This window comes from Pelodiscus sinensis, chromosome 19, assembly GCF_052426305.1.
Source record: "Pelodiscus sinensis isolate ZL-2025 chromosome 19, ASM5242630v1, whole genome shotgun sequence".
Classification (NCBI taxonomy): domain Eukaryota; kingdom Metazoa; phylum Chordata; order Testudines; family Trionychidae; genus Pelodiscus; species Pelodiscus sinensis.
Window position 1 is genome coordinate 10,358,555 of NC_143070.1, and position 25,304 is coordinate 10,383,858.

The 25,304-nt window shown below is 54.0% G+C and overlaps 1 protein-coding gene across 2 annotated transcripts; it reads left to right on the forward strand.

Moving 5' to 3' along the window:
- Positions 1 to 25,304, forward strand: LOC142823218 (C-type lectin domain family 2 member G-like). 2 transcript variants are annotated; one of them, XM_089770491.1, is made up of 9 exons: positions 1 to 1,616; positions 7,712 to 7,928; positions 9,357 to 9,452; positions 11,440 to 11,615; positions 12,129 to 12,232; positions 17,904 to 18,043; positions 21,036 to 21,211; positions 22,050 to 22,165; positions 23,975 to 25,304. In XM_089770491.1, the coding sequence occupies exons 1-9, from the start codon at positions 1,605 to 1,607 to the stop codon at positions 24,120 to 24,122; spliced, it is 1,185 nt and encodes a 394-aa protein (XP_089626617.1). In that variant the 5' UTR covers positions 1 to 1,604; the 3' UTR covers positions 24,123 to 25,304. The 2 variants fall into 2 exon arrangements, with proteins under 2 accessions (XP_089626617.1, XP_089626618.1); XM_089770492.1 differs by lacking the exon at positions 1 to 1,616 and adding an exon at positions 5,598 to 5,686.

A 25,304-nucleotide genomic window follows, 5' to 3' on the forward strand; every position in this document is an offset into this window, starting at 1 on the left:
AATACTGGACACCTGGCAACCCTACAAACACTCAGTGCCCAGTCTCCTCCCGCCTCTCCTCCCCTTCCACCAAGGTCCCCTCCAGACCCCTGCCCCCAGACCTCATGCTTACCTGGTTCCGCATGGAAGCTAGGTTCTAAGAACACAAAATAGCTGCAGGCAAGAAGACCAAGGGGAAGCAATGCCTCCCCTGGGTCTTGGTGCTCAATCACTCCCCTGTTCCTATCCCTATTCTGACTGCACTCACTCTGAAAAGGACCGTGCTGTTTTAATGCTGCTGTTTATTTTATTTTTATTTTATTTTATTACTTAATAAGTCTTGGAATCTTTTTCTTTTTCTCTCAACAACTTTGGTCTCCTCCCCGCTTATTTTTCTTCAACATTTTTTTCCTGGTGTTTTTTTGAGGGGGGTGGGGTGTTCGGTATTTTTGGTTCAACCATCTGGCAACCCTAGAATCAGATGTGAATCAGGTGAGCAGTTTTCCTTCCAAGTGACCCCTGGGGATGCAGGCCAAGCTGTTCTGGGAAAGGTTACAAGATCACTTTGTAGCTCCCCTGTTCTCTGATGCTCTGAGAAATCTATAAACTCAGGAGCTGGGTGGGAGCAAGGCCCAACTCCTCAGTGATATTTAGGTGCCTGACCCACAATCTGAAGGGCTGTTTGATCCCATGTGTCTGTCTCTCTAGTAGAGAGAGAGGGGTTCCCCAGTTGCAAGGAATTTTCCAGCTTTGGTTTCCTCTCTCCATGAGTAGCTATGAGCACAATGAGAAGCTACAGCTGGTCTTAAAGTTTAGGGGCTCTCAGCCTTGGAGGGTTTAGATTGGGTGTCAAACGGTTGCATTCGTACTGCCCTAAACGAGAGTGGGGTCCCAACGAGCTGGCAGGTCTTGTGGGTTGGAGGCCTGATCTGGAAAAGTTGAAGCTCTCCTGGCTAGAACCGTGCATCTGTCCAAGTAATGAGAGATCAGGAGTGAGTCTGTGAGTGGAATTGATCAGGTCCAGATAAAGGCCCCGATTAGGACCCTGGCTCCTGTTTTCGTGTTACCATCACAGATTGCGTCTTTTCTTTTTCTTTCTTTTTTTTTTAGGGTTGAGTCCTTGGGAAGACAAGTTTGGAATTATAGCCTGAGAGTCAGCGACACAGAAACATCTGTCGGAGTGATCATGCTCTGGGCTCTGCCCCATGCATCTTGTTGGAGTGTTAACCCCATGGCCTGCTGTTGGAGGACCCCCATCAAGACAACTCCATCAAGGAATCTACATGGGGCAAGAGGGGCAGAGTGCAGGGTGGGAGGTGCAGGAGCAGGACCCACAGGAAACGACACCAGCCCTGCACTGTCTCCTTGTCCCCTGCATCTTGGGAAGAAGGCGACACACAGATCCTGGAGTGAGGATTATGGACTTTGTGAGCCCCAGAACCAAGGGGAGAAGCTGGGATGAGGATTGTGACCCAGGAAGGGTGAAGAGCTCGTGGAGTTTCATTTCCATTTGCTTACCCTGGAAGAGGGAGGACACGTGTTCGTGCAGTGACTGTGAAGAGCTAATCAGAATTTACTGCAGAACTGCTGAGGGAAACTAGTAAATTGAGGAACAGGATCACCTGATGCCAGGCCAGGTAAGGGCCTTACAGAGGCCAGTGTGTGGTAACTTGTGGCTAGTTGGCGTTTCGGATGCAACATTTCGTGCTGCTATGGGAAGTGTCGAGGGGTTCTGTCTTTGAGGTTTTGTGTTGCTGCCCATCCACCATATAAACCGGGCCATTTTCCTTTGTCTCCCCAGAAGGCTAAGAGCTTGTTTTACTTCAGTGTTATGTAGTGATGCATCTCACCATGTTGTTTGGGGTTTTTCTATATAAAAATTATAGCCAAGCTCCTACTGGTCTTCCCAGTGTCTCTGGCCCAGCTTTGTGTTATGGGGTGAAAGCTCCATGTTCAGGGTTTAGGGCCTGGTTGGCTGATTTGGGTTGTCTTGACTTGGGGGCAGTAGGGTAGATGGAAGAGTTACTGCTGTGGGTCATTCCTTTAATGGTGGAATTATGAAAGGGAAGGTTTGGCAGCCATCACAGGAGCTGGGTGGCTCCCATGTAAAATCAGTCACTGTTGTGAAGTCCTTAATAGTCTTCATAAAGTCTGCAGGGCTTTTCCTGGGCATTTAGGTTGGTGGTTTTGGCCTGTTTCCAGTGGTTAGTTGGTTTGAGCTCTGTTCTCTTGACTGTCACTCTTGTCACGGTGGAAAGATCCTTTCTGTATTTCTTGAAATGGGCTTTTACCTTTTGATGCTGGGCTGTCTGTTTATATTAGGGCAGGCTGAGGAAGTTTACCCTGCTCTTGAGATACAAGGTGATGGTGAAGCTGCTCATATCCTCTGGTACAGGGGTTGGCAACCTTATCAAGCCACAGAGCCAAACTACCCAAAAATTCAGAACACGTGGTTAACAGAGCCGTATAAGAATGTCCGTTTGCATGACTGAAAATATACAATGTAATAGTATTGATAATTGACATGATGACTAATAATGACATAAATGAGCCATTGTCCTCACTGACTATTTAATGGGGCTGCTGCTGCTGCATCTTTTTGCAAATTTCTTTGAAATTTACATCATAACTGGCCAAATCCATCTTCATGCAGGCATTCAGGTGTCTTCTGTCAATCTGATTACAGGGGGCTGCGGATGTGGGGGTACAGGAGACTGGGTTGGGAAGCACAAGGGGCTCAGGGCAGCTGATTTGGGCACAGGGTTGGCGTGCAGGAGTGTTAGGGCAGTGGACTGGACATGTGAGTGTGTAGGAGTTTGGGGATGTGGCAGTATGAGGGGTTCAGTGTAGTGTGGGCTCAGGTGTGTGAGCGGTTCAAGGTTGTGGTGTGGTGGGGTGCAGGAATGTTATGACAGTGCAGACAGATGGAGGCTGGGCCACAATTGGAGCTTGCTGGCCAGGCTAATTTTTAAATCAAGTAAAATGATGATGTCCAACACAAGGTTTCAACATTGTCTTTATGGCAGGGGTGGGGAACCTTTTCTGGGTTGGGGGTCACTGACCCACAGAGAAAACAGTCGGGGACCACACAAGTAAGAGAACCACCCTCTGAAAAACCCCAGTCCTCACTGATGTGGCCCTCAACTGGAACACCTCACTCCCCTAGTGCTCCAGCCCTATGGTGGGGGGTGGGAAGGGAGCTCTGCGGTTCAAGGCCTCAGGCCAGATTTCAGGGTTAGTGGATTTTGTGCCCCCCACTCCCAGGCTGTGAGGTGGGGCCAAAAATGAGTGTGTGGGATCGGGCCCCCAGTGACTGGGATAGGGATGGAGGTGCAGGATCTGTGTAGGAGATGGAGTGTTGGAGGGGGTGAGTTCTGGGTGGGAGGTGGGGTTCAGGAGCAGGCTAGGGGAAGGGAGTCTGGCCCAGGGGAAGGGGCAGGAGTGAGCTGGGAGGGCACTTGTTTTCACTCTGCATTGCAGCACCATGTAACGCGGCCTCTTGCTGCTCCCATTCTCCAGATGGAAGCCTCCAGGAAGGGGAAGCTTCCAGGAACTATGTACCAGGGAAAAGAAAAGGGCAGCACACAGAGCCAGAGTTTTTCCAGGATTCCAGAGATCCCGGGAAAAACTCTTCCACATCCAGGGATGGGTTTGTTCTTCCGCTTTTTTTAGTGGAAGAGCAAACATGCTCTTTCGGTAACCCCAAGGGGGATTCTGAAAGAAGGGGTTTTTCCTGACATTTGGTCCATTCTAGACAGGCCAAATGTTGGGAAAACTTCTTTGCACAGAAGAACTGAGGGGGAAAAAAAGGGGCAGTGTAGAGCGTATTAGAGCTGGGGATAGCAAGTGATGGAGAGGAGGAGAATAGAGAGGGTGGGACTTCAAGGAAGGGGTGGGATCTTGGGGGAAGGATGGGCCCGATCTTCACTTGTTCTGAGATTTTAAAAGTGATCTTGGATGTAAAAAGGTTGGAGACCACTGAGCTAAATGAATTTTTACTTGATTCTTCACGGCTGAGGATATTGGGGAGATTCCCAAACCTGAGCCATTCTTTTTAGGTTACACATTTGAGGAATTATCCCAGATTGAGGTGTCATTAGAGGAGGTTTTGGAACAAATTGACACACTTAACAGTAACAAGTCACCAGGACCAGAGGGCTTTCACCCAAGAGTTCTGAAAGGAATCAAATGGTAAAGTGGGGAGCTATTAATTGTGGCTTGTAGCCGATCCTTTCAGTCCGTTTCTGTACCTAATGATTGGAAGATAGCTAATGTCATGCCAATATTTAAAAAGGGCTCTAGAGGTGATCCTGGCAGTTATAGACCTGTAAGTCTAACGTCAGTACCAGGCAAATTAGCTGAAACTATAGTAAAGAATAAAATAGTAAGACACATGGATGAACATAATGTGTTTGGAGAAAGTCAACATGGTTTCTGTTAAGGGAAATCCTGCCTCTAATCTGCTAGACTTTTTTTTGGGGGGGGGAGGGGTAGGTCAACAAACATGTGGACTAGGGGGATCCAGTGGCTCTAGTGTACTTAGATTTACAGAAAGCCTTTGACAAGGTCCCTCACCAAAGGCTCTTAAGTAAATTAAGTTGTCATGGGATAAGAGGGAAGATCCTTTTGTGGACTGAGAACTGGTTAAAAGAGAAGAAACAAAGGGAATAAATGGTAAATTTTCTGAGTGGAGAGGGGTAACTAGTGGTGTTCCCCAAGGGTCAGTCTTGGGACCAGTCCCATTCAACTTATTCATAAATATGATCAAGAGAAAGGGGTAAACAGTGAGGTGGCAAAATTTGCAGGTGATACCAAACTGCTGTGTGTGGTGGTCACTGCAATGTAGGGCCACCCCACTGCGCAACAACCCCTGCCCCCCTCCAGTACAGGCAGGTCCCAGGGCACACGCAGCACCTGGTGCGCAGGGAAAACTCAGGCTCCGAGTCGGTCCCAGCCTCACGTTGTTACTCACAGCGCCCCTCAGGCGAGCTGCTGTGAGCACAGCGGGATGGTTACAGGGCCTAGGCTGGGGGGGGTCGGTTACACGAATGGAAACTGCAACGCGGGGACACACTCTCTCGCGGCGGTGGCCAGGCCCGTGTAGCGTTGACAGCTCCTGAGCGTTTGCCACTTGGCGCTGTTTTGGGGGCACTGAGCGAGCGCAATAGTTCTTTTGCAGCCAGTGCCCCTCACCCTGCCCACACCGGGGAAGGGATAGCTCAGTGGGTTGAGCTTTGGCCTGCTAAACCCAGGGTTGTGAGCTCAATCCTTGAGGAGGCCACTTAGGGATTTGGGGCAAAAATCTGTCGGGGATGGTGCTTGGTCCTGCTGTGAAGGCAGGGGACTGGACTGATGACCTGTCAACCTCCCTTCCAGTTCTAGGAGATGGGCATCTCCAGTCCTTTCATTTCTATTGCACTGAAGCAGCCGGGGCCTGCCCCGCCCCAGGGGAGGGCCAGATAAGTCTGCGGTGGGCGCTGACATATTCGCGGTGGCTGGGCTGCGCTCAGGAGGGGAGGGGCTGAGCTGTACTTGCTGCGCGCTCATACGGTCGGGCCAGGCTGCGCTGCGCGCTCATAGGATGGTCCCGCGGTCCCGCCTCCCTCTGCTCTATCTTGGCCGGCCGCCAGGAACACAGTAACTTCCCACAGGAGGCGGCAGGCTCGCGCTGGGTCTGGAGGGTCCGCTCCGCGCTGCCGAGGGGCCGGTGAGCGGGGGACCCGGGCTGGGAGTATTGGGGGCTAGAGGAGGGGCGGCCGCAGAGCCAGGGGGGGCGCTGTGGGGGGCAGGGAGGAACTAGGGGCTGGACGGCGTGGGGGGGGGGGGGGCGCGTTGTTGAGGGGGTCACCCTGTGTCGGGGGATCACGCGGGGATAACGCGGGGGGGGGGTTTGCTTCTCCCCGGGGCTGGGTCCGAGCTGCCGGGAGCGGAGCGCCGCTCGGGGCGGGTGTGACTTGGGGGGCAGCCCCACGGGCAGGGGCGGGTTTCGGGGCGCTCGGCCCCAACTGCCTCCCCTCCCCTTCCCCGCGGCGGGTCTGGGCGAGCGGCGCGGGGTGAGCCCGGCTCTCGGGCAGCCCCTGGTATGCCGGTGGCGCTGCGGGGCTCAGGCTGTTCGTGTGTCTGCCCGTTTCCGCGTCGCTTCCCTGCTCGCCCCTCGCTGCAACCTCCCCCCCCCCCCCCCCGGCCTGTCAGACACTGACCCGCCCGGCTCCCATCAGCCCCGGAGCCAGGCAGAGAGCTGGAGCAGGAGCCCGTTAAATGGGCGCTACAGGCTCCCCCCTGCACGGAGGGGCTGAGTTCATTTTCAGCATGTCTAAAGGGGGAGGGGGAGTCCAAAAAAAGTTTTTAAAATTCGCTCTGCCCCCCTCCCCCTTCACCTTCTGACTTCCCAGCCTTTAGGTTGGGACCCGGTCACATTTTCAGACTTTTTCGGTGTCCACAAAGCCTGGGAACTAAGGGTGTTAAAATGTGCCTATTCAGAGAAACACCTAGCAACTGACTCTTTTAGTAGTTCCGTGTTTAGGGGCGGGGGGTGGGCACCGAGTTGCCTTCCCCACCCATCCTCACCCAGAGGCAGCCCAGGGTCATCGTTAACCATTTCCACGTTTACTGGAAACATAGCTGCTTATTTGTTTGCACTTGTCACGTGGTTCGATTTTTAGATCCAATGGAAAGCAGAAGCAAAAAGCAGGACCATGTACCACTTTAAAGACTAGGCAGAGTCTTTCACTGTAGTCAGTGCAGTATGTTGATCTTAATGGATTGTTCACTTTCAGTCCTTTGGGTACGATGTCCATCTTCTTGCACTTGGATAGAAAGATGATGTCTGCCTGTATCTGTGCGAGTTTCTTCGTATGGTTGATGGATTTCCATTCCAAACGGCTAAATGTAGTGCCTTGCATGTAGAATAGTGATAGAAATGTAGCCGTGTTAGTCTGGGGTAGCTGAAGCAAAATGCAGGACAATGTAGCACTTTAAAGCAGGGCTTTCCAGAGAGACTTATTTATTGCAAGCTTTAAGTAGTTAACATACTTGTTTACATTTTATAAGCCTTAAAAACAATAACTACACAAATGAAACTGTAAATACTATAAATTCTAAAGGAATGAATACAGTGCAAAGCGATGCAAAAGCAATTCATTAAATATTATTATAACACAATAATTAAGCCTTGTTCACTTATACTTCACCTGTCTGCTACCTACAGAACCAGGCAGGAGGTTGTGGTTCCTTTGATTCCTGTCCTGTGGGGACACCAAGCAGCCCGGTGTGAAGAGGTCCATTGCTTCTAGTTACAACAAGCAGGACCTGTGGATCAGTCCTGCTCCCTCACTCCCACTAATGATCTTTTTTTACACCTATATTCATACTCGTGTGCAGGGGGCAGGAAGCAGTCAGATTGGAGCAGTCCCTGCCTGGGATTGGTGTGGGCGCGTTCCAGCTCAGCAACCCTCAAGCTAACAACCCTGCCTGCCCCCTTTTCATCAGTTAACTGGTTAAACTTAACCTTTGACTGGTTAACAAATTATACAGAATTTTACGTCCCTGGTGCCACTCAGGAGAGATTCCAATGTGGCCCAGCTGCTTGGCAGAGCGCCCACAGTCAGCAGTATCTGTTCCTACTGTGGTGCACATGCCTTGGTGCCTAGAACAAAATTGATTCTGTACATGGGTGGAAAAGAATTAGAGGGAACATTGCCCCTGAGCAGTCCTGCTTGGTCTCCGCTTCCAGCTTGGCCAGGGAGTCTGGAGCAGGGAAGGAGCCAGGGCCAGGACCTGCCTGGCCGCACTTTGCTGCTGCTGCATCGACCCATTACACAGAGGAGCTGAGCATCCTCAGCTGGAGCGCGGCGGCGAGACCATGGAGGCAGCAACTGGGCACCCTGAGAGCCGAGAACGTCTGCAGGAGCCTCTTGCCAATGGACTCCTGGAGAACAGAGAGCAGCCAGGTAATGGGGTGTTGTTACCAGGGGCCGGGCTGGAGAGAGACCCTGGGGCTGCAAAAGGCTGGGTGCAGGGGCCAGGGCTGCCTTGTCTTCAGCCCCTGGCCCTGCCTTGTCCCCCTTTTCCCCTCAGGACTGGCAGCGGGAGACCCATGGGGAGCCCAGGAACATGCAGGGAGCCATGCTGGGCGGGGGGGCAAGAGCAGCCCCTGGCCTGTATCCCTGCCCCTCTGGCTTCTGGCCCACGGCAGGTGCAGGGTCTGTGGCTGCCCATCCCTGTGGCTCTTGTCATGGCTCGGCTCCGAGGCCCCGCTCCCCAGCCAGAAACAGTTCATGGTAACCGCTCCAAGGGCAGCTGTGGGGAGCCATGGACCCAGCTTCTACCCTGGGGGGCAGGGCGTGGGGGGGCATGGCCATGAGCCTGGGGCTGCTCGCAATGCCCCCACCCCAGATAAGTGGGGAGGCCCAGGCTGACAAGGAAGCTGCTGGAGGTTGGGCCGTGGGATGGGTCCTCTTCTGGCCTAATAACTCAGCCCTGCTTCCTGCTGGCTGGTTTCCCCCACCCGATCTCCCCTGGCCAGCCCCGCTGCCCCCGACAAACCCCCATCTCCTCCCGCCAGCCCTGCTTCCCGCTGGCTGGTTCCCCCACCAACCCTGCTTCCGGTGGCCAGTTCTCCCCTCCTGCTCTCGATCTCCTCCGGCCTGCATCGCTGCCCTGATGACCTCCCACCCCCTCCCCCACCCCCGCCAACCCTGCTTCCCACCGGCCGCCCCCCTTCTCCTGGCCAGCCCTGCCCGCCTCCCGGCCGGTCCCCCTGCCCCCATCTGACATCAAGTGCGTCAGGTATTTTTTTTAGCGCACCTGGTAACCCTAGGGGCAGGGCCCTGCCTCCCCACATCTGGGAAGGTACCACTGCCCCGACACAGATGCCCCCCCAAAACCCAGCACCCATGTGTGGGGAGCAGGGGCTGGGGCTCTCAGGGCTCAGGTCCCTGGCTCCCAGGGGCTTGCTAGTGCACACAGCGCTGGACACATGCCTGGGCAGGGGCTGTTTGGGCTGGTGGGTCAGATCCCCCGTGACAGCCCTGGCCCCTCTCGGCCTGGCTCCTTCTCCCGCTTCTGCTGCGTGGTGCCCCGGTGAGAGCCCGTGTGCGGGGACGGGCGCTGGGCAGGGGGGCTCCTGCCACCGGAACATGCGGGTCCTTATCTCTGTGCCCTGAGCTCGCCGGCCCGGCTGGCAGTGGGGGGGGGGGCGGGCACTGGTCTGAGGGGAGAGGGGCTGTTCTGCCAGCCCCAGACTGCCTGAGCCCCCGGGTGCCTCTCCTAGAGCGTCCAGCGTGAGGGGCAGAACGGGGCGTGTTCTAGGGCAGCCCCAGCATGGTGCTGTCAGTGAGAGGCCTCGCGGCCCAGCCTGACGGGTCCCTCTGTTTCAGAGCCTCGCTGTAACTGCAACAAGCGAACAGTCGCCCTCAGAGTCATCCTCGGAGCTGTGTTCTTAGGTCTCCCTGTCTCTGTTATTGCCCTGGCAGGTGAGTTCTCAGCCTCCCCTCCCCCCCCTTGGGGCTGCCCCAGTCACAGCGTCTCCTCCTGGCCTGTCTGGCTTCTGCCCCTGGGACAGAGGGTACCTGGGGGATGCTCTTCCCAGAGCCGCCTCCTGCCCCCTCTCAGGCCCTGCCCTGGGCACTCACTGTGGGGGGAGGGGCTGACTGACACTAGCCCCCTCCCCCCCAGTCCATCTCTGAGCAAGTGGGGACCCAGTGACTATTGTTGGGCTCCAGACACAGTCTGAGGGGTGGGGGCAGGATGATTGACGGGGCAGGGACAGGGCAGAGATGAGCTGGGCCCTCTGCCTGCAGCCTGTCCCCTGAGGCACCAACCTGGCCTTCCTGTGTCCCATAGTGATAGAAATGTAGCCGTGTTAGTCTGGTGTAGCTGAAGCAAAATACAGGACTATGTAGCACTTTAAAGACTAACAAGATGGTTTATTAGATGATGAGCTTTCGTGGGCCAGACCCACCCCCCCGCACTGCCAGTTGATCTGAGGAAGTGGGTCTGGCCCACGAAAGCTCATCATCTAATAAACCATCTTGTTAGTCTTTAAAGTGCTACATTGTCCTGCATTTTGCTTCCTGTGTCCCCACATCGTTCCCAGGGCCGGGCTGCCAGGTGCTGCCTGCGACTGTTGATTCCTTGATAAAATGGAATTGGTGCAAATGGGTGACATCAGGGCACTGCAGGGTGTGGAAAGGGGCCTGCCCTGGTGCCGGTCCCTGCAGTACATGACCAGAGCGGCACTTGCTGCGCCGGCACCTCTGTGTGAGTGGTTCGCATGGACGAAGCTTTCTCTAATTCTTTTCCTATATGTGTGCAGAATAAATGTTCTGTGCACTGATGCAGGTGCAGATGTGCACCACCTGCAGCAACACACACTGCTTCTGTGGGCACCCTGCTTATCAGTGGGGCGACACCTGAATTTCCCTGGGTGGCCGCCCAAGTGCTCTGCTCACACTTACAGGCAGCGTTGGCTCATGGTGTGTAAGGTGAGAGCCGGGAGCTAGGGGCTCCACCCTGCTGAGTGCAGGGAGCTGAGAACACGGGTGGGGATGGCACCAGTCAGAAGCTCCCAGCCCTGAACGACTCCTTGCAGCCCCCTGGCCCTCCCAGGCAGTACGGGAAGGGGTCCCCAGGCCTGGCACCTTTTCTGTTGGGAGTTGGTACTTGGGGGGCAGGAGACTCTGTTATCTGATGCTCCTGGGGAGCTTAAGAAGCTGGCCCATCCCAGCACCGGCTCCCACCTGCCCCCCTGCTGCTGCTTCTCTGGGAGGCATGGGGGGGAGGGGAACTCAGTGGGAACTGGCGTGTCCCTGGTGGACAGTCACTGCATTTCTCAAAGCAGGTGAGTAACTGAGAGTTGTGTGTCTGGCCCTAGGACTTGTTCCTGGGCTGCTCTGAGCTGTCCCTGCCCCCGGGCTGGGCGTGTCCCTTCCCGCCCGGCAAACGTCTCCCGCCAGGCGTCTCCCTCGCCCTGTGTCTGGCTGCGCTGGGAGCTCCGGGCAGCGGGTGCTCGGCCTGGCGAAGGGCAGGGAGTTTGTTCCCTCCCACCCCTCAGCCTCTCCTGGGCAGCCCAGAGCAGGGGAGGGGCAGTGGTGCAGGCGAGCAGAGCTCCTCGGGGAACCGGCCTGGGGAACCCTGCTGAACCCGCCTCTCCTACCTGCTGCACCCCTGCCACCCCCTGTTGTGACCCGCAGCCTGGGGGCTTAGACACATGACCCCGTTGTCAGCTGCTTCCCTCTTGAACCTGAACTGAGACAGTGGCCCAGTGAAACCAGGGACAAGTGACTTCCCCCCCCCCCCCCCTCAGGGGCTAAATTCTCAGCGTCCCCCTGGCTCCTTCACACCCCTCCCCCCTCAGCACCTGCCAGGGTCAGAGGAGTCTCAGCAGCCTGGGGCGCCGGGATCATTTCTCCCCACCCACGGGCAGGTCCCCTCACCCCACCTCTTCCTGTCTCATTTCAGTGTCGTTATCTGGGCGTGCTCCAGCTGTGCAGGGCCCCGTGTGCCCGGACGGCTGGGTGGGCTACCAGGGGAAATGCTTCTATTTATCTGAGAGCGAAGGGAACTGGACCTACAGCCGGAGCCACTGCTCTGCCCTGGGGGCCTCCCTGGCTGGGATCGACACCCTGCAGGAAATGGTGAGAGACTCGTCGCACTGGACTGGCCTGGGCCCAGGCCCCTCTGGTGTCAGTATCGGGGGGATCAGCCACTGCCAGGCCTCTCAGCAGGTGACGCCCCTCTGGGGCTGGGCTGGGCTGGCCCCAGTGTCTGCTGGGCTGCCTGGGGCTGAGACCCCAGCGCATCTGGAAGGGCCAGTGCCCCAGGGTAGGGGAAGAGCAGCCAGCTGAGGTGGGGGAGGGGTCCCCTTAGGCCTGGCCCCTCTCAGCATCCCCTGCGCTGATCATCTCTCTCCTGTCAGGCGAGGGTTTCACACAGAGCCTGGCCTGGCCTGGGGGGTGGGACTGAGCCCTGGGGAGGTTGGGATGGGGGAGGGTTAATACTGAATTACCTAGAGTTGGGCAAGGGGGAGGGGCAAATCCCCAGCCACCCCCTGGGAACACTCAGACCCCACTGTGCCCCTGGGATTCCCTGCCACGAGCAGGGGAGCAGCAGGGCCAGGTCCTAACACCCCTCCCCCTCCGCTGTTCTAGGATTTCCTGCTGCGCTACAAAGGCAAACCTGACTATTGGATCGGCCTCTGCTGGGACCCGGGGCAGCCTTGGAAATGGGCCAACGGCACCGAATTCAACCACCTGTGAGTCTTTGCCCCCCTCCCCTCTCTGTGAGCTCCCTGGGCTTTGGGTCCCTGGTGTCTGAGGTGCTGAGTTCAGACCGAGCCCCCAGCCAGGGCTGTGGGAGCAGCCAGAGAGCAGTCATAAGGTCTGGGTGCCTGAGGCTGCTGTAGCCCAGTTCCAGTGACAGGCCTAGTTCAGTGACCTCTCAAGTCTGATTTCAGTGGGAGCTGGGTGGGATCAAATACTCAACCACCCCCTGAGCTGATCGCAGGGTGTGAATCCTACAATGGCAGATTAGGCCTCACTGGTGGGGATAGGGTGTGAAAATATCTCAAGCGGCACCATGGAATCTCTAGATAGGGTTCAAGCTGGGAATTTCTAAGAGCAGAGCAGAAGGGAAGTGCCACCAAACTTCCCATGCTGGTCAACTGTGTGATTGTAAAAAGCACAGTGAGTTGAGAGAGGCTACAAAGCAGAAAATCCAATAATATTGGAGGGTCTCAGCTCTCCCCATATTGCCTGGGTACGTGTCGCTTCAGGAGGGGAGTTGTGAAGGAACACGGCAATGAAATTGCAGCACTGCCAACAGTGTGTAACCCAGCGCTCACATTTACCTCTGCACCAGATGCCTGGCGGGTCCCTAGTGTTTTCTGAGGCTCATGGGTGTTGACGTTAAGTCTAGCCGTCTAATGCCAGGCAAACAGTGGTAAAGACCAGAATTAACAGACACACAAGTGAATACGATATGTTTGTAGAAGAATGAACAGAGCTTTTGTAAAGGGAAATCGTGCCTCGTCAAGCATATGTCGAAGGGGGATCCAGTGGCTCTAGTGTACTTAGATTTCCAGAAGGCCTTTGACAAGGTCCCTCACCAAAGGCTTGTAAGTAAGTTGTCACGGGAAAAGAGGGAAGGTTCTGTCATGGACAGAAGACCGGAAACAAAGGGTAGGAATAAAGGGTAAGTTTTCAAAATGGAGAGAGGTAACTAGTAGGGTCCCCCAAGGATCTGTTCTGTGATGGATCCTATTTATAAATGATCTGGAGAAAGGGGTAAACAGTGGGGTGGCAAAATTTGCAGATGATACTGAACTGCTGGAGATAGTTAAGACCAAAGCAGATTGTGAAGAGCTTCAAAAGGATCTCACAAAACTAGGTGAATGGGCAACAAAATGGCAAATGCATTTTAATAAATGTAAAGTACAGGCAGTCCCCGACTTACGCAGATCCGACTTATGTCGGATCCGCACTTACGAACGGGGCTTTCTTGCCCCGGAGGTCGAGGTGGCGGATTGCTGCCTGCGAGCTCCGGGGCAAGAGAGCCCCGTTCGTAAGTTGCTCCCGGTGCCCCTGGTCTGCTGGAGACGGCACTGGGACTGAAGCCGCAGAAGTGGCGGGGTCCCGTGCCTCTGAGACTTTGCCAGAGCAAAGCCTCAGAGGCGCGGCACCCCGCTGCCGCTGCGGCTCTGCTCCCCATGTCCCTGGTCTACTGAAGGGGGGGGGGGCACAGCTAGTGTGCCCCCCCCCCCCCAGCAGACCAGGCTTTTGTTGTGGACCCTGGGGCAGAGCAGCTGGGGCGCTGCCGATTGGTCCTGCAGCGCCGCTCTGGGCACTACTGGACCAACCCGGCAGCACCCCAGCTGCTCTGCCCCAGGTCCTGATTCAGCCGCTGCTGGTCAGTTTCAGCAGTGGCTGAATCAGGACGCCTGGGGCAGAGCAGCTGGGGTGCTGCTGGGTTGGTCCAGTAGCGCCAAGGACCGAGGAGCGGTGCTACTGGAGCAACCCAGCAGCACCCCAGCTGCTCTGCCCCAGGCGTCCCCAAGTCAGCCGCTGCTGAAACTGACCAGCGCTGACTACAGGAAGCCCGAGGCAGAGTTGCTCTGCCCCAGGCTTCCTGGAATCAGCTGCTGATCAGTTTCAGCAGCAGCTGACTTGGGGACGCTTGGGGTTCTTAAGTTGAATCTGTATGTAAGTCAGAACTGGCGGTCAGTTTCAGCAGCGATCTGGACGCCAGTTCCGACTTACATACAGATTCAACTTAAGAACAAACCTACAGCCCCTATCTTGTACGTAACCCGGGGACTGCCTGTAATGCACATTGGAAAAAATAATCCCGACTATACATACAAAATGATGGGGATTAATTTAACCACAACTATTCGAGAGCGAGATCTTGGAGTCATTGTAGATAGTTCTCTGAAAACATCCACTCAGTGCGCAGTGGCAGTGAAAAAAGCAAACAGTGTTAGGAATTATTAACGAAGGGATAGAGAATAAGACACAATATCTTATTGCCTCCATATAAAACCATAGGACACCCACATCTTGAATACTGCGTACAGATGTGGTCACCTCATTTCAAAAAGAGAGATGCACAGTGGCTGCTCCCCAGTATTTACACTGGGCTCGATAATAAATAAGGGTATGTCTACGCTACAGCGCTAATTCGAACTAACGAAGATAATTCGAATTAGCGCATCCAGACTTAAAAACTAGTTCGAATTAGCGTTTTCCTAATTCAAACTAGCATGTCCACACTGAGTGGACTCTGAACCGATGTTAAGGATGGCCGGAAGCAGTGCCGGCAGGGCATCAGAGTAGGACTTAGAGAGTGGAGCAGCTGTCTCAGGCAAGCCAAGAGCTGTGCTTAAAGGGACCAGACCCCCACCCCGGAGAGACAGTTTTCTGTAGTTCCCCGCTTGCAAAGCAGTCCTGGCTTGGAGTGCCCTGAGTGCCCACACTCGGCACATCACAGCACTCGGCCATCAGCCCGGCTGCACTTGCTGCAGGCTGCCATCTGGGGGGGGTAATCGGGGGAGCTGCAGGAGAGCTTCCACCCCAAGCAGCCCGCAGAGCCACCCCAGTCCTCCCCATCGGGGGCTCGTACCCCATTCCTCCCTCACCTCCTTCCACTTATCCCTCTCTAGACCCCCTTCCTGATGTACAAAATAAAGGACACGTGTGTTCAAAAATAGAAACTCTCTTTATTGAACAGAACTCGGGGAGACTGGGAAAAGGAGGTAGGAGAGGGGAAGAGAGAGGGTGGGAGAGGGGAGGGCAACTAAAATGATCAGGGGTTTGGAACAGGTTCCATATGAAGAGAGGCTAAAGAGACTGGGACTTTTCAGCTTAGAAAAGAGGAGACTGAGGGGGGATTGACAGAGGTCTATAAAAGCATGAGTGGTGTGGAGAGGGTGCATAAAGAAAAGTTCTTCATTAGTTCCCATAATAGAAGGACTAGACACCAAATGAAAGGAGTGGGTAGCAGGCTTCAAACTGATAAGAGAAAGTTCTTCTTCACAAAGCAAATAGTCAACCTGTGGAACTCCTTGCTGCAGGAGGCTGTGAAGGCTAGAACTAGAACAGAGTTTAAAGAGAAGTTAAATAAATTCATGGAGGCTGGGTCCATGGAGTGCTATTATCCTGGGGGTAGAAATGGTGTCCCTAGCCTCTGTTTGTGGAAGGCAGGAGATGGATGGCACGAGACAAATGGCTTGGTTGTCGTCTTCAGTCCATCCCCTCCAGGGTACCTACTGTTGGCTGCTGTCGGCAGACAGGCTACTGGGCTAGATGGACCTTTGGTCTGACCCAGTACGGCCGTTCTAAGCTCAGGGCTCAGGGTCGGAGGTCTCACTGGACCACCCTGATTTTCATGCAAACCTGCTCCTGGGTGGCCAGGCTGGCAGCTATCCTGCCCTAGACGGCCACTTTCCTGTGCCTAGTGCAGAAGTCATGGATGAGGTCCACCATCTCCGCACTAGACCAGACGGGTGCCCGCCTATTGCAGACCCTGGCAGGCTCCCGGGAGCTCCCAGCCTGGTCCTGGGAAGAGGCGGAGGGCTGTGTGGCTGGCTTGTGCTGTGCCAGGTGCAGGGTCTGGTGGCTGGGTGCTGGGAGGCTTGCACCTGGCGCGGGCACCGTAGCCAGCTCATGCCCCTTTAAGGGCTCTGGGGCTGGGAGGGGGCAGAAGAGTTTCCCTGGTGGTGCCCAGAGTGGCCAGCAGTGAAAGCTGGGGAGGGCTAGCCTCCCACTAGTTTGAATTAAGTGGCTACATAGCCCTTAATTTGAACTACTTAATTCGAACTAGGCGTTAGTCCTCGTGGAATGAGGTTTACCTAGTTCGAATTAAGCGCTAGTTCGAACTAGCGGTTTGCTTGTGCAGCGCCTATCAAAGTTAATTCGAACTAACTTTGTAGTGTAGACATACCCTAAGTGTTTTTATTAAGTATAACAAGTGGCTGTGATGGACTGGGCCTGGTCTGGGCATCGCTGAGGGTATTGCTCAGAACAAGGGCTCTTTACAGCCCCAGACTGGACACCTTCCCAAACAGGCCACAAACCCGTCACACTGAACAAAACCCCTCAGACACGCCAGTTCTCCCTGTGTCACAATCAACCTGGGGCCTGCACACAGGTGAGGGGTTATAGAACCCAATCTCACCTACCCCAAACGGGTTCTCCCGGTCCCAAAAGACCAGTCACTGTTCCCGGTCAATTTACACTTTGGATCTTACCCGCAAGATCATTCTGAGCCAATCCTTTAGCATCTAAAATCTAAAGGTTTATTAATAAAAGAAAGAAAAGCATGAGAGTGAGGTTAAGGACAATACATTCCATGCATCGAATCTCCCAGTTCTCAATGCAGGCTCTCAGCAGAGATGTTACAAACTGCTGGCTTAAAATCTCTGGTGTACATCCTATGTCAGGATGGGCCCATGATTCTTCACAACTCTGTCCCTCTCAAGGCTGCATCTGGGATCAGTAGCAGAATTGAAGTCATGTGGCAATCTCCTTGCCATTTTATATCCATCCCTGGTATCTTCCAAGCTGGAGCAGGTCACATGGCCCAGTGACCTACCCTTGTCCCAAGTCAGCAGTCATGATATTGGCTGGTTTGCAGGTCCACATTCCTCAGGTGTGTGAGCCTTGTCCCAGGAGCTTTGCTAATTAGCATATTCATTGACTGAACATTCCTGGCTCATTGCTCTGTCTCAGACAGAAATTTCCAGCATTAACACAGAGCACATGTTTATAGCGCCACATACAGATATTATACAAGTACATGAACAACATACGTAAAATCAGTAGAACACAAACTTTCATTTGACATCTCACATGGCCCCCTTTGTACAGACTTTGGGGTAAACCCCCCCCCCCCTTTGGGTGCAGCACTGATCTGGCTTCTTCCTTTAAAATTCAGTAACATGACAGTGGGACATAAGTGATTGCAGGTGAAAACACTCAAACCAAAGCAAGTTACTAAGACAAAACACGCCAGCTAATCCTAATATTTCAGCCAGTTGCCTCATTCACTGGCGGTGCGCATATGCTCAGTGACGGTCTGGCGCATGTGCAGTGCGGGGCTGGCGAGTGGATTTTGCCGCAGCTTGTCGAACCCTGTAAGTAAACCACATTGAAAGTGCAAATGAAGTGGGGATTTAAATTTCCCGTGCTTCATTTGCATAATCACGTTCTGGCACTGTTACGAACAAGCGCCATTTCGAAACTGAAACTGCAGCTTAGACAGAGTTCTGCCGATGGGGTGATTTTTTCGATAGATCCTGTACTTCTCATGATGTGATCAGGCGGGCGGGGGCTGGGTAAGCCTGTCCCTGGGCAAGTGTCGCCCCCTGTATGTGACCGGGAAACACCCGGCTCCTGCCTCACACCTGCTCCCTGGCTTCTGCCCTGCAGGTTTGGGATCAGAGGAGATGGTGACTGCGCATATCTGAACGAGAAAGCGGTCAGCAGCCTGCAATGCACCAGTGAGAGACGCTGGATCTGCAGCAAACCCGATGCATTTACAGCAGGAAAGGAGACTCCAGCGGGAGGAGGTTCGTAACAGGAGTGTTGGACAATTGGCCCTGGGGAAGCTGGACTGGTCGTTCTTCAGCATCACACCTGAGCCTTTCCAGAGTGTCAGGGGCTGCTCTGAGCCTCTCTGGGTGAAAAACCACAAAAGCCATTTGCACATTTCATCCTCTCTCCACGGCTGCCTGTTTTCCCTGCTAGTGGAACTGCTCAGATGGGCCTTTCCCACTTACCTCACCTGGCGCAGGGAGTCGGGATCGTCCCTGAGCCGAGAGCCACAGAACCAGTCTCAGCGTTGTCTGCTTGAGCATCTTCCACAGAAGCTTTTTACTTCCGTGGGCTCCAGTGCTTGTGGGGAGCTTAACAAGCTGGCTCCTCCCAGCACTGGCTCCCACCTGCCCCACTGCTGCTGCTTGTGATGCAGCAGGCATGGGATGGGGAGGAGTCGATGGGAACTGGCACATGCTGGGAGCCAGATTTTACTGGCACCAGCTCTGCCTGCCCCCCTTTGTTACCTCTGATATGGAAGCGTGTGTGTAGTCGTTAGGATTAGCCAATAAGCCCAAGTTTATCGGTTAATCGTTTATATGACGATTCACTGACATCCCTAGTTTGGAAGCTTCAAGGGGAAGCAGAGTCAGTCTGTACAGGATAAACATAAAAACCAACAAATTGTCTGGTAGCACTTTATAGATCAGGGGTGGGCAGAAGGGCCTCTGTGGGCTGGATCCGGCCCCCACAGGCCCTGCTGCTCCCCCGCCCCTAGGCCAAGTAGGGCTTGGGAGCAGGGGAGCGTGCAAAGCCTCCTCTGCTTCTTCCCCCCTTCCCCCCAGCCCCTCTTCCCGCCCTGAGAGCAGCGCATGGCACTTCAAAGTGCCACGTGCTCCTTGCAGGGCGGGAGGAGGTTTTGCACGCTCTCCGGATTGGCCTGAGAGTGGGGGAGCGTGCCAATGTCTTCCAGGGCATGGGTGCCTCGTGGGAAGTGGGGGCAGAAGATCTCTCCCACCCCCAGACCAATCATGGCCTGGGGGTGGGGTAGCCCCACCCCTTCCTAATTAGGCCCCACTCTTTCCAGGGTGGCCCCTGGGCAAAAAATATTGCCCACCCCTGCTATAGACTAAAAAACCATGGAGATGGGATCATGAGCGTTCATGGGCAAAGCTCACTTCTTCAGATGACTGCAGTTGAGCGGTGCCCACGAAAGCTCATGATCCCATCTCCATGTTTTGTTAGTCTATAAAGTGCCACCAGGCCATTTGTTGTTGTTTTCAGTTTATCCCTAGTTGGGGACGGGTTAGAACTTGGCAGTGTCTCCCCTGATGACCTGCCCCTGGCCCTTCACCTGCTGCTCCGGCCTTGCCAGTAGAAATCTCTTCACATAGAAGTGCATCAGGCTGCCCTTGGCGTCAGTGTCAAGGCCGGTTCCTATTGCTGCCCTGTGGCCATTTGGTGTCCCTGTTGGACAGTCCCAGCGTTTCCCTCCCTTCCTCGCCTGCCTTGAGTTGCTTCTCTGGCCCTAGGACTTGTTCCTGGGCTGCTCTGAGCTGTCCCTGCCCCGGGCTGGGCGTGTACCTTCTCGCCTGACAAACGTCTCCCGCCAAGCGTCTCCCTCACCCTGCGTCTGGCTGTGCTGGGAGCTCTGGGCAGCGGGCGCTTGGCCTGGCAAAGGGCGGGGAGTTTGTTCCATCCTCCCCTCAGCCCCGTCTTGGCCAGCCCATAGGGTTGCGAGATGTTTTAACCAAAAATACCAAACTCCCCCCAGGAAAAAAAACCCACTGTGGGGGAAAAAGTTGTTAAGCAGAGAAAAGAAAGGACCCTGAGAGTTAAACAAAAAATTAAATAATAAAACAGCATTATTAAAACAGAGTGGCTACGTCTAGACTGGCCCCTAATTCCGGAAAAGTCATGCAAAGCAGGTAAGTCAGAATAGGGAAATCTGTGGGGAATTAAATATCCCCCGCAGGATTTAAATAAACATGTCTGCCGCTTTTTTTCCGCCTTAGGGAAAAGCCGGAAAAAAGCGTCTAGACTGGTGCGATCCTCCGGAATAAAGCCCTAGGAATAAGAGATCTTCCGGAAAAGGGCTTTATTCCGGAGGATCGCGCCAGTCTAGACGCTTTTTTCCGGCTTTTCCCTAAGGCGGAAAAAAAGCGGCGGACATGTTTATTTAAATCCCGCGGGGGATATTTCCGGAATTAGGGGCCAGTCTAGACGTAGCCAGTGAGTGCAGACAGAATAGGGATAGGAACAGGGGAGAAGTAGACCGCTAAGACCCAGGGGAGGCATTGCTTCCCCTTCATCTTTAGGCTTTTTGCTGGTGGCCATGTTGTACTTTTGATCAAGCAAGAACGCAGGAACCAGGAAAGCAGAGGGTCCAGGGCTGGGGGTGTTGGGAGCCGGAGGGGGAGGGGGAGCCGGAGACGCAGGGGCTGGGCTCAGTTGCCGAGTGTTTGTAGGGTTGACATGTGTCCGGTATTTTTGCCTCGTGGCCGGGAAAAAAATCAGAAAACATTTCAGGTGTCCGGTATTTTCTGAATTTTTTTGTCAGACAGGAGGACACCTGGCAGCCCAGCGCAGAGCAGGGCAGGGGAGGGGCAGTGGCCCAGGCGAGCTGAGCTCCTCAGGGAACCGGCTTGGCCACCCCTGCTGAACCCACCTCTTACCCAGTGTCGCTCTCCTGCTGGCCCTGACCACGGTCCCCTCCCCTGCCGCTCCCTGCCCTGCCCACCCCATCTAGCCCACATCCTGGCCCAGCTCTGTGACCTTAGATACACGAGCCCTTTGTCAGCTGCCTCCTTGTCGAATGTGAACTGAGATTAGTGGTCCAGTGAGAGCAGGGTCAGGTGACTTCCCCCCACATGGGGCTGGATTCCCAGTGTCCCCCTGGCTCCTTCACACCCCTCCTCCCTCAGCACCTGCCAGGGTCAGAGGAGTCTCAGCAGCCTGGGGCGCCGGGATCATTTCTCCCACCCACGGGCAGGTCCCCTCACCCCACCTGTACCTGTCTCATTTCAGTGTCGTTATCTGGGCGCTCCTCAGTTGTGCTGGGCCCCGCGTGCCCGGACACCTGGATCTGGTACCAAGGGAAATGCTTCTATTTCTCCGAGGGCGAAGGGAACTGGACTTACAGCCGGAGCCGCTGCTCTGCCCTCAATGCCTCCCTGGCTGCGATCGACACCCTGCAGGAAATGGTGAGAGACCCGTCGCTCTGGCCTGGCCTGGCCTGGGCTCTGCCCTGCGGATGAGGAGCAGCCCAGAGCCAATGGACTTTTCAGCTGCTGAATGCCCGGCCGGGCTGGGCCCAGGGCCCTCTGGTGTCAGTGACGGGGGTGATCAGCCACTGTCAGGCCTCTCAGCAGGAGACGCCCCTCTGGGGCTGGGCTGGCCCCGGTGTCTGCTGGGCTGCCTGGGGCTGGAGGGGGCTTCCCCTGGGTAGGAGAAGAGCAGCCAGCTGAGGATGGGGGAGGGGTCCCCTTAGGCCTGGCCCCTCCCAGCATCCCCTGCGCTGATCATCTCTCTCCTTCCCCCGGAAGGGCTGGAGGGAGCCCAGCTGCCCTGTTAGGCGAGGGTTTCACACAGAGCCTGGCCTGGTTTGGGGGGTGGGACCCAGCCCTGGGAAGGTTTTGGGGTAGGGGGGGTAGCTGGGTTTGGTGGGGGGGTTAATACTCACTACTGAATTGGGGGAAGGGATAGCTCAGTGGTCTGAGCATTGGCCTGCTAAACCCAGGGTTGTGAGCTCAATCCTTGTGGAGGCCATTTAGGGATTTGGAGCAAAAATTCATCCGGGAGAATACTTGTCCCCTGCCTTCACAGCAGGACCTGGACTCAATGACCTTTCAAGGTCCCTTCCAGTCCTAGGAGATAGGCATCTCCATTAATTTACTATTTATTTACCCAGAGCTGGGCAAGGGGGAGGGGCAAATCCCCAGCCACCTCTTGAGAACACTCAGACCCCCTGGGATTTCCTGCCCTGAGCTGGGGAGCAGCAGGGTTGGGCCCTAACAACCCCGCCCCCTCCCCCTGTTCTAGGCTTTCATGCAGCGCTATAAAGGCAAATTTGACCACTGGGTTGGCCTCTGGAGGGACCCAGAAATGGACCAATGGCAGCCCTGGAAATGGACCAATGGCACCAAATTCAATAACTGGTGAGTCTTGTACACACGCTCTGTCTCTGTCTCTGTCTCTGCCTGCCTTCATATGAGTCCCTGGGCTTCGGGTCCCTGGTGTGTGAGGTGCCAAGTTCAGGCAGAGCTGCCAGCCAGTGCTGGTTGCTTTTGGGAACAGTGGGGCCATGGCAGGCAAACCGCCTTCCTGAGCACCCTGCTGCACTGTGGCACTTTAGCAGGCTGGATAGAAATGTCAGAGTCTAAGCACACTGTATCCACTGGCTCGCCCTTGTCCACACATTAGTTTATACCTGTGGTAAGGCCCCTCTGGCCAGAGCCAGCACTTTGAACCCCTCCTGTATCCCAGTGCCTGGTCCAGAGCCGCCTCCTGCACCAGACTCCCTCCCGGAACCCACCCCTGTCACCCTCTCATGCATCCCAACTCTGTGCACCAGCCCGGAGCACCCTGCTGCCTCCCATATTAATATAGTAGAAATGTGTGGCCCCGATGACTTTCCAAAACTCATGGACTGGCCCCTTGAAACAATTATTGCCCACCATCAGTTAAACCATAGGAAAAAAGAACAGGAATAGAGGGTCAGTTTTCACGATGGAGAGAGCTAAATTGGGGGATGGTGTCTGCCAAGGCTCTGTGCTGCTCAACATATTAATAAACGATCAGGGATTGGGGTGCGCAGTGAGGTGGCAACATTTGAAGAGAACAGTAATTAATTGTTATTCAAGAGAGAGATCTTGGATTCATTGTGGACAGCGCTCAGAACATCCACTCAGTGAGCAGCAAAAGTCAGAAAAGCAAACACTGTTAGAAATCCCTAAGAAAGGGCCAGAATGAGACACAATATAGTAGTGTCACTTTATAAATCAGTGGTGTGCCCACATGTTGAATACTGAGCCTAGTTCTGCTCTCATCTTAAAAAAAAAATGTTAGAATTGGAAAAGGTACAGACAAGAATAAAAATATTAGTGGATGGAACAGCTTCTATGTGAGGAGAGATCAGAATAGGATTGTTCAGCTTGGACAGGAGGATCAATATAACCATGACTGGTGTGGAGAAAGTGAACATGAAAATATTATTCATCCCTTCCCAGAACACAAGAACCACAGCTAACCCAATGGACTTAATAGGCAGCAGGTTTAAAACAAACAAAAGGAAGTATTTCCTCATAGGACACAGTCAACCTGTGGAACTCCTTGCCAGGGGATATAACTTGTGAAAGTCAGAAATATAACTTGGTTACAAAAAATGGAGACATTCATGAAGGCAAGGCCCATGAAGGGCTATTAGCAAAGCTGGTTAGGGATACAACCTCATGCTCTGGGTATCCCTAACTTTCTGCCTGCCAGAAGCTGGGACAGAGCAGTATAGAATAGATCACTGGGGAACTGCACTGTTTAGTTCATTCTCTCCAAAGTACCTATTGCTGGTGAGTACTGGAAGACAGGACACTGGGCTAGAAAGACCATTGGTCTGATACAATATGGCTGCTCTTATGTGCCTACAGCTGAATGGTATTGTAAAAAAAATCAAACCGTTTCTGGTTGGTAGGAAGCTGGAATGTCCCCAGAATTGAACAGGAACCAGTGTTAAAACATCCCCTCGGCGTAAATGCTCCGTGGAGGCCAGTTCCTCTTAGAACCTCGCCTGGCCCCACTGCCCCCTGTGGAACTGTCCCCTTCGGCTGGGGCCTGGTGCTGGTGGAGGAAGGGAACTGAGGGGCTGTGAATGCAGCAGCTTCCTGCCCTGTGCAAGTGTCGCCCCCTGTCTGTGACCGATGGGAAACACCCAGCTCCTGCCTCACACCCGCTCCCTGGCTTCTGCCCTGCAGGTTTGGGACCGGAGGAGATGGCGACTGTGCGTATCTGAATGAGAAAGGGGTCAGCAGTCTGCGATGTACCAGTGAGAGACACTGGATCTGCAGTAAACCTGATGCATTTACAGCAGCAAAGGAGACTCCAGCGGGACGAGGCTCGTAACAGGAGTGTTGGACAATTGGCCCTGGGGAAGCTGGACTGGTCTGTCTTCAGCATCACACCTGAGCCTTTCCAGAGTGTCAGGGGCTGCTCTGAGCCTCTCTGGGTGAAAAACTGATTGCACATTTCGTCCTCTCACCACTGCTGCCTAATTCTGAGGCTTCACTGTAGGTTGCTATTTTGAAATAGCTTATTCTGAAATAAGCATGCTGTGTAGCTGTACCCTTAGACCTCTCAGTGGAGAACTAGGAATCTCTGACGGTGCAACTCACCAGACAGAAGAGCAGCAATAACTAGTGCGGGGGGGGGGGGGTCTCCAACCAGTTGGAGATGAAGAACCAAAATAGCAGTGGATAGAGTGCGAAGAGCCATGTACTATATATTTATTTTTGATGGATGGATGGATGGATGGATATAGTACACAAAATAGGAGAGGGTCCAGAGAAGAGCAACGAGAATGATTAAAGGTCTAGAGAACATGACCTATGAGGGAAGTCTGAAGGAATTGGGTTTGTTTAGTTTAGAAAAGAGAAGATTGAGGGGGGACATGATAGCAGTTTTCAGGTATCTAAAAGGGTGTCATAAGGAGGAGGGAGAAAACTTGTTCATCTTGGCCTCTGGGGATAGAACAAGAATCAATGGGCTTAAACTGCAGCAAGGGAGGTTTAGGTTGGACATTAGGAAAAAGTTCCTAACTGTCAGGGTAGTCAAACACTGGAATAAATTGCCCAGGGAGGTTGTGGAATCCCCATCTCTGGAGATATTTAAGAGTAGGTTAGATAAATATCTATCAGGGATGGTCTAGACAGTATTTGGTCCTGCCATGAGGGCAGGGGACTGGACTTGATGACTCTTGAGGTCCCTTCCAGTCCTAGTATTCTATGATTCTATGAAATGCAGTGATAAAAAATAACATTTACAGGACATTTTGGACAAAAAACGATAAAGTCTCTAGTCATTTTAAAAATTCACAGCCAGTCTATAGATCTTCAGAGAACCTGACAAGGAACAAACATCAAATTTAAAGAAAAAAAAACCCCTTTGAAAATACAGTAATATTCTCACACTAAAAATAAAAGTAGCTTCATCATGTATTTTAAATTTCACACTATTGCCCTATTATGTCCTGAGAGTTTTTTAAAGCTCTATTGAACTGAGAAGTAAATTAGCACAATCTGAAATGCC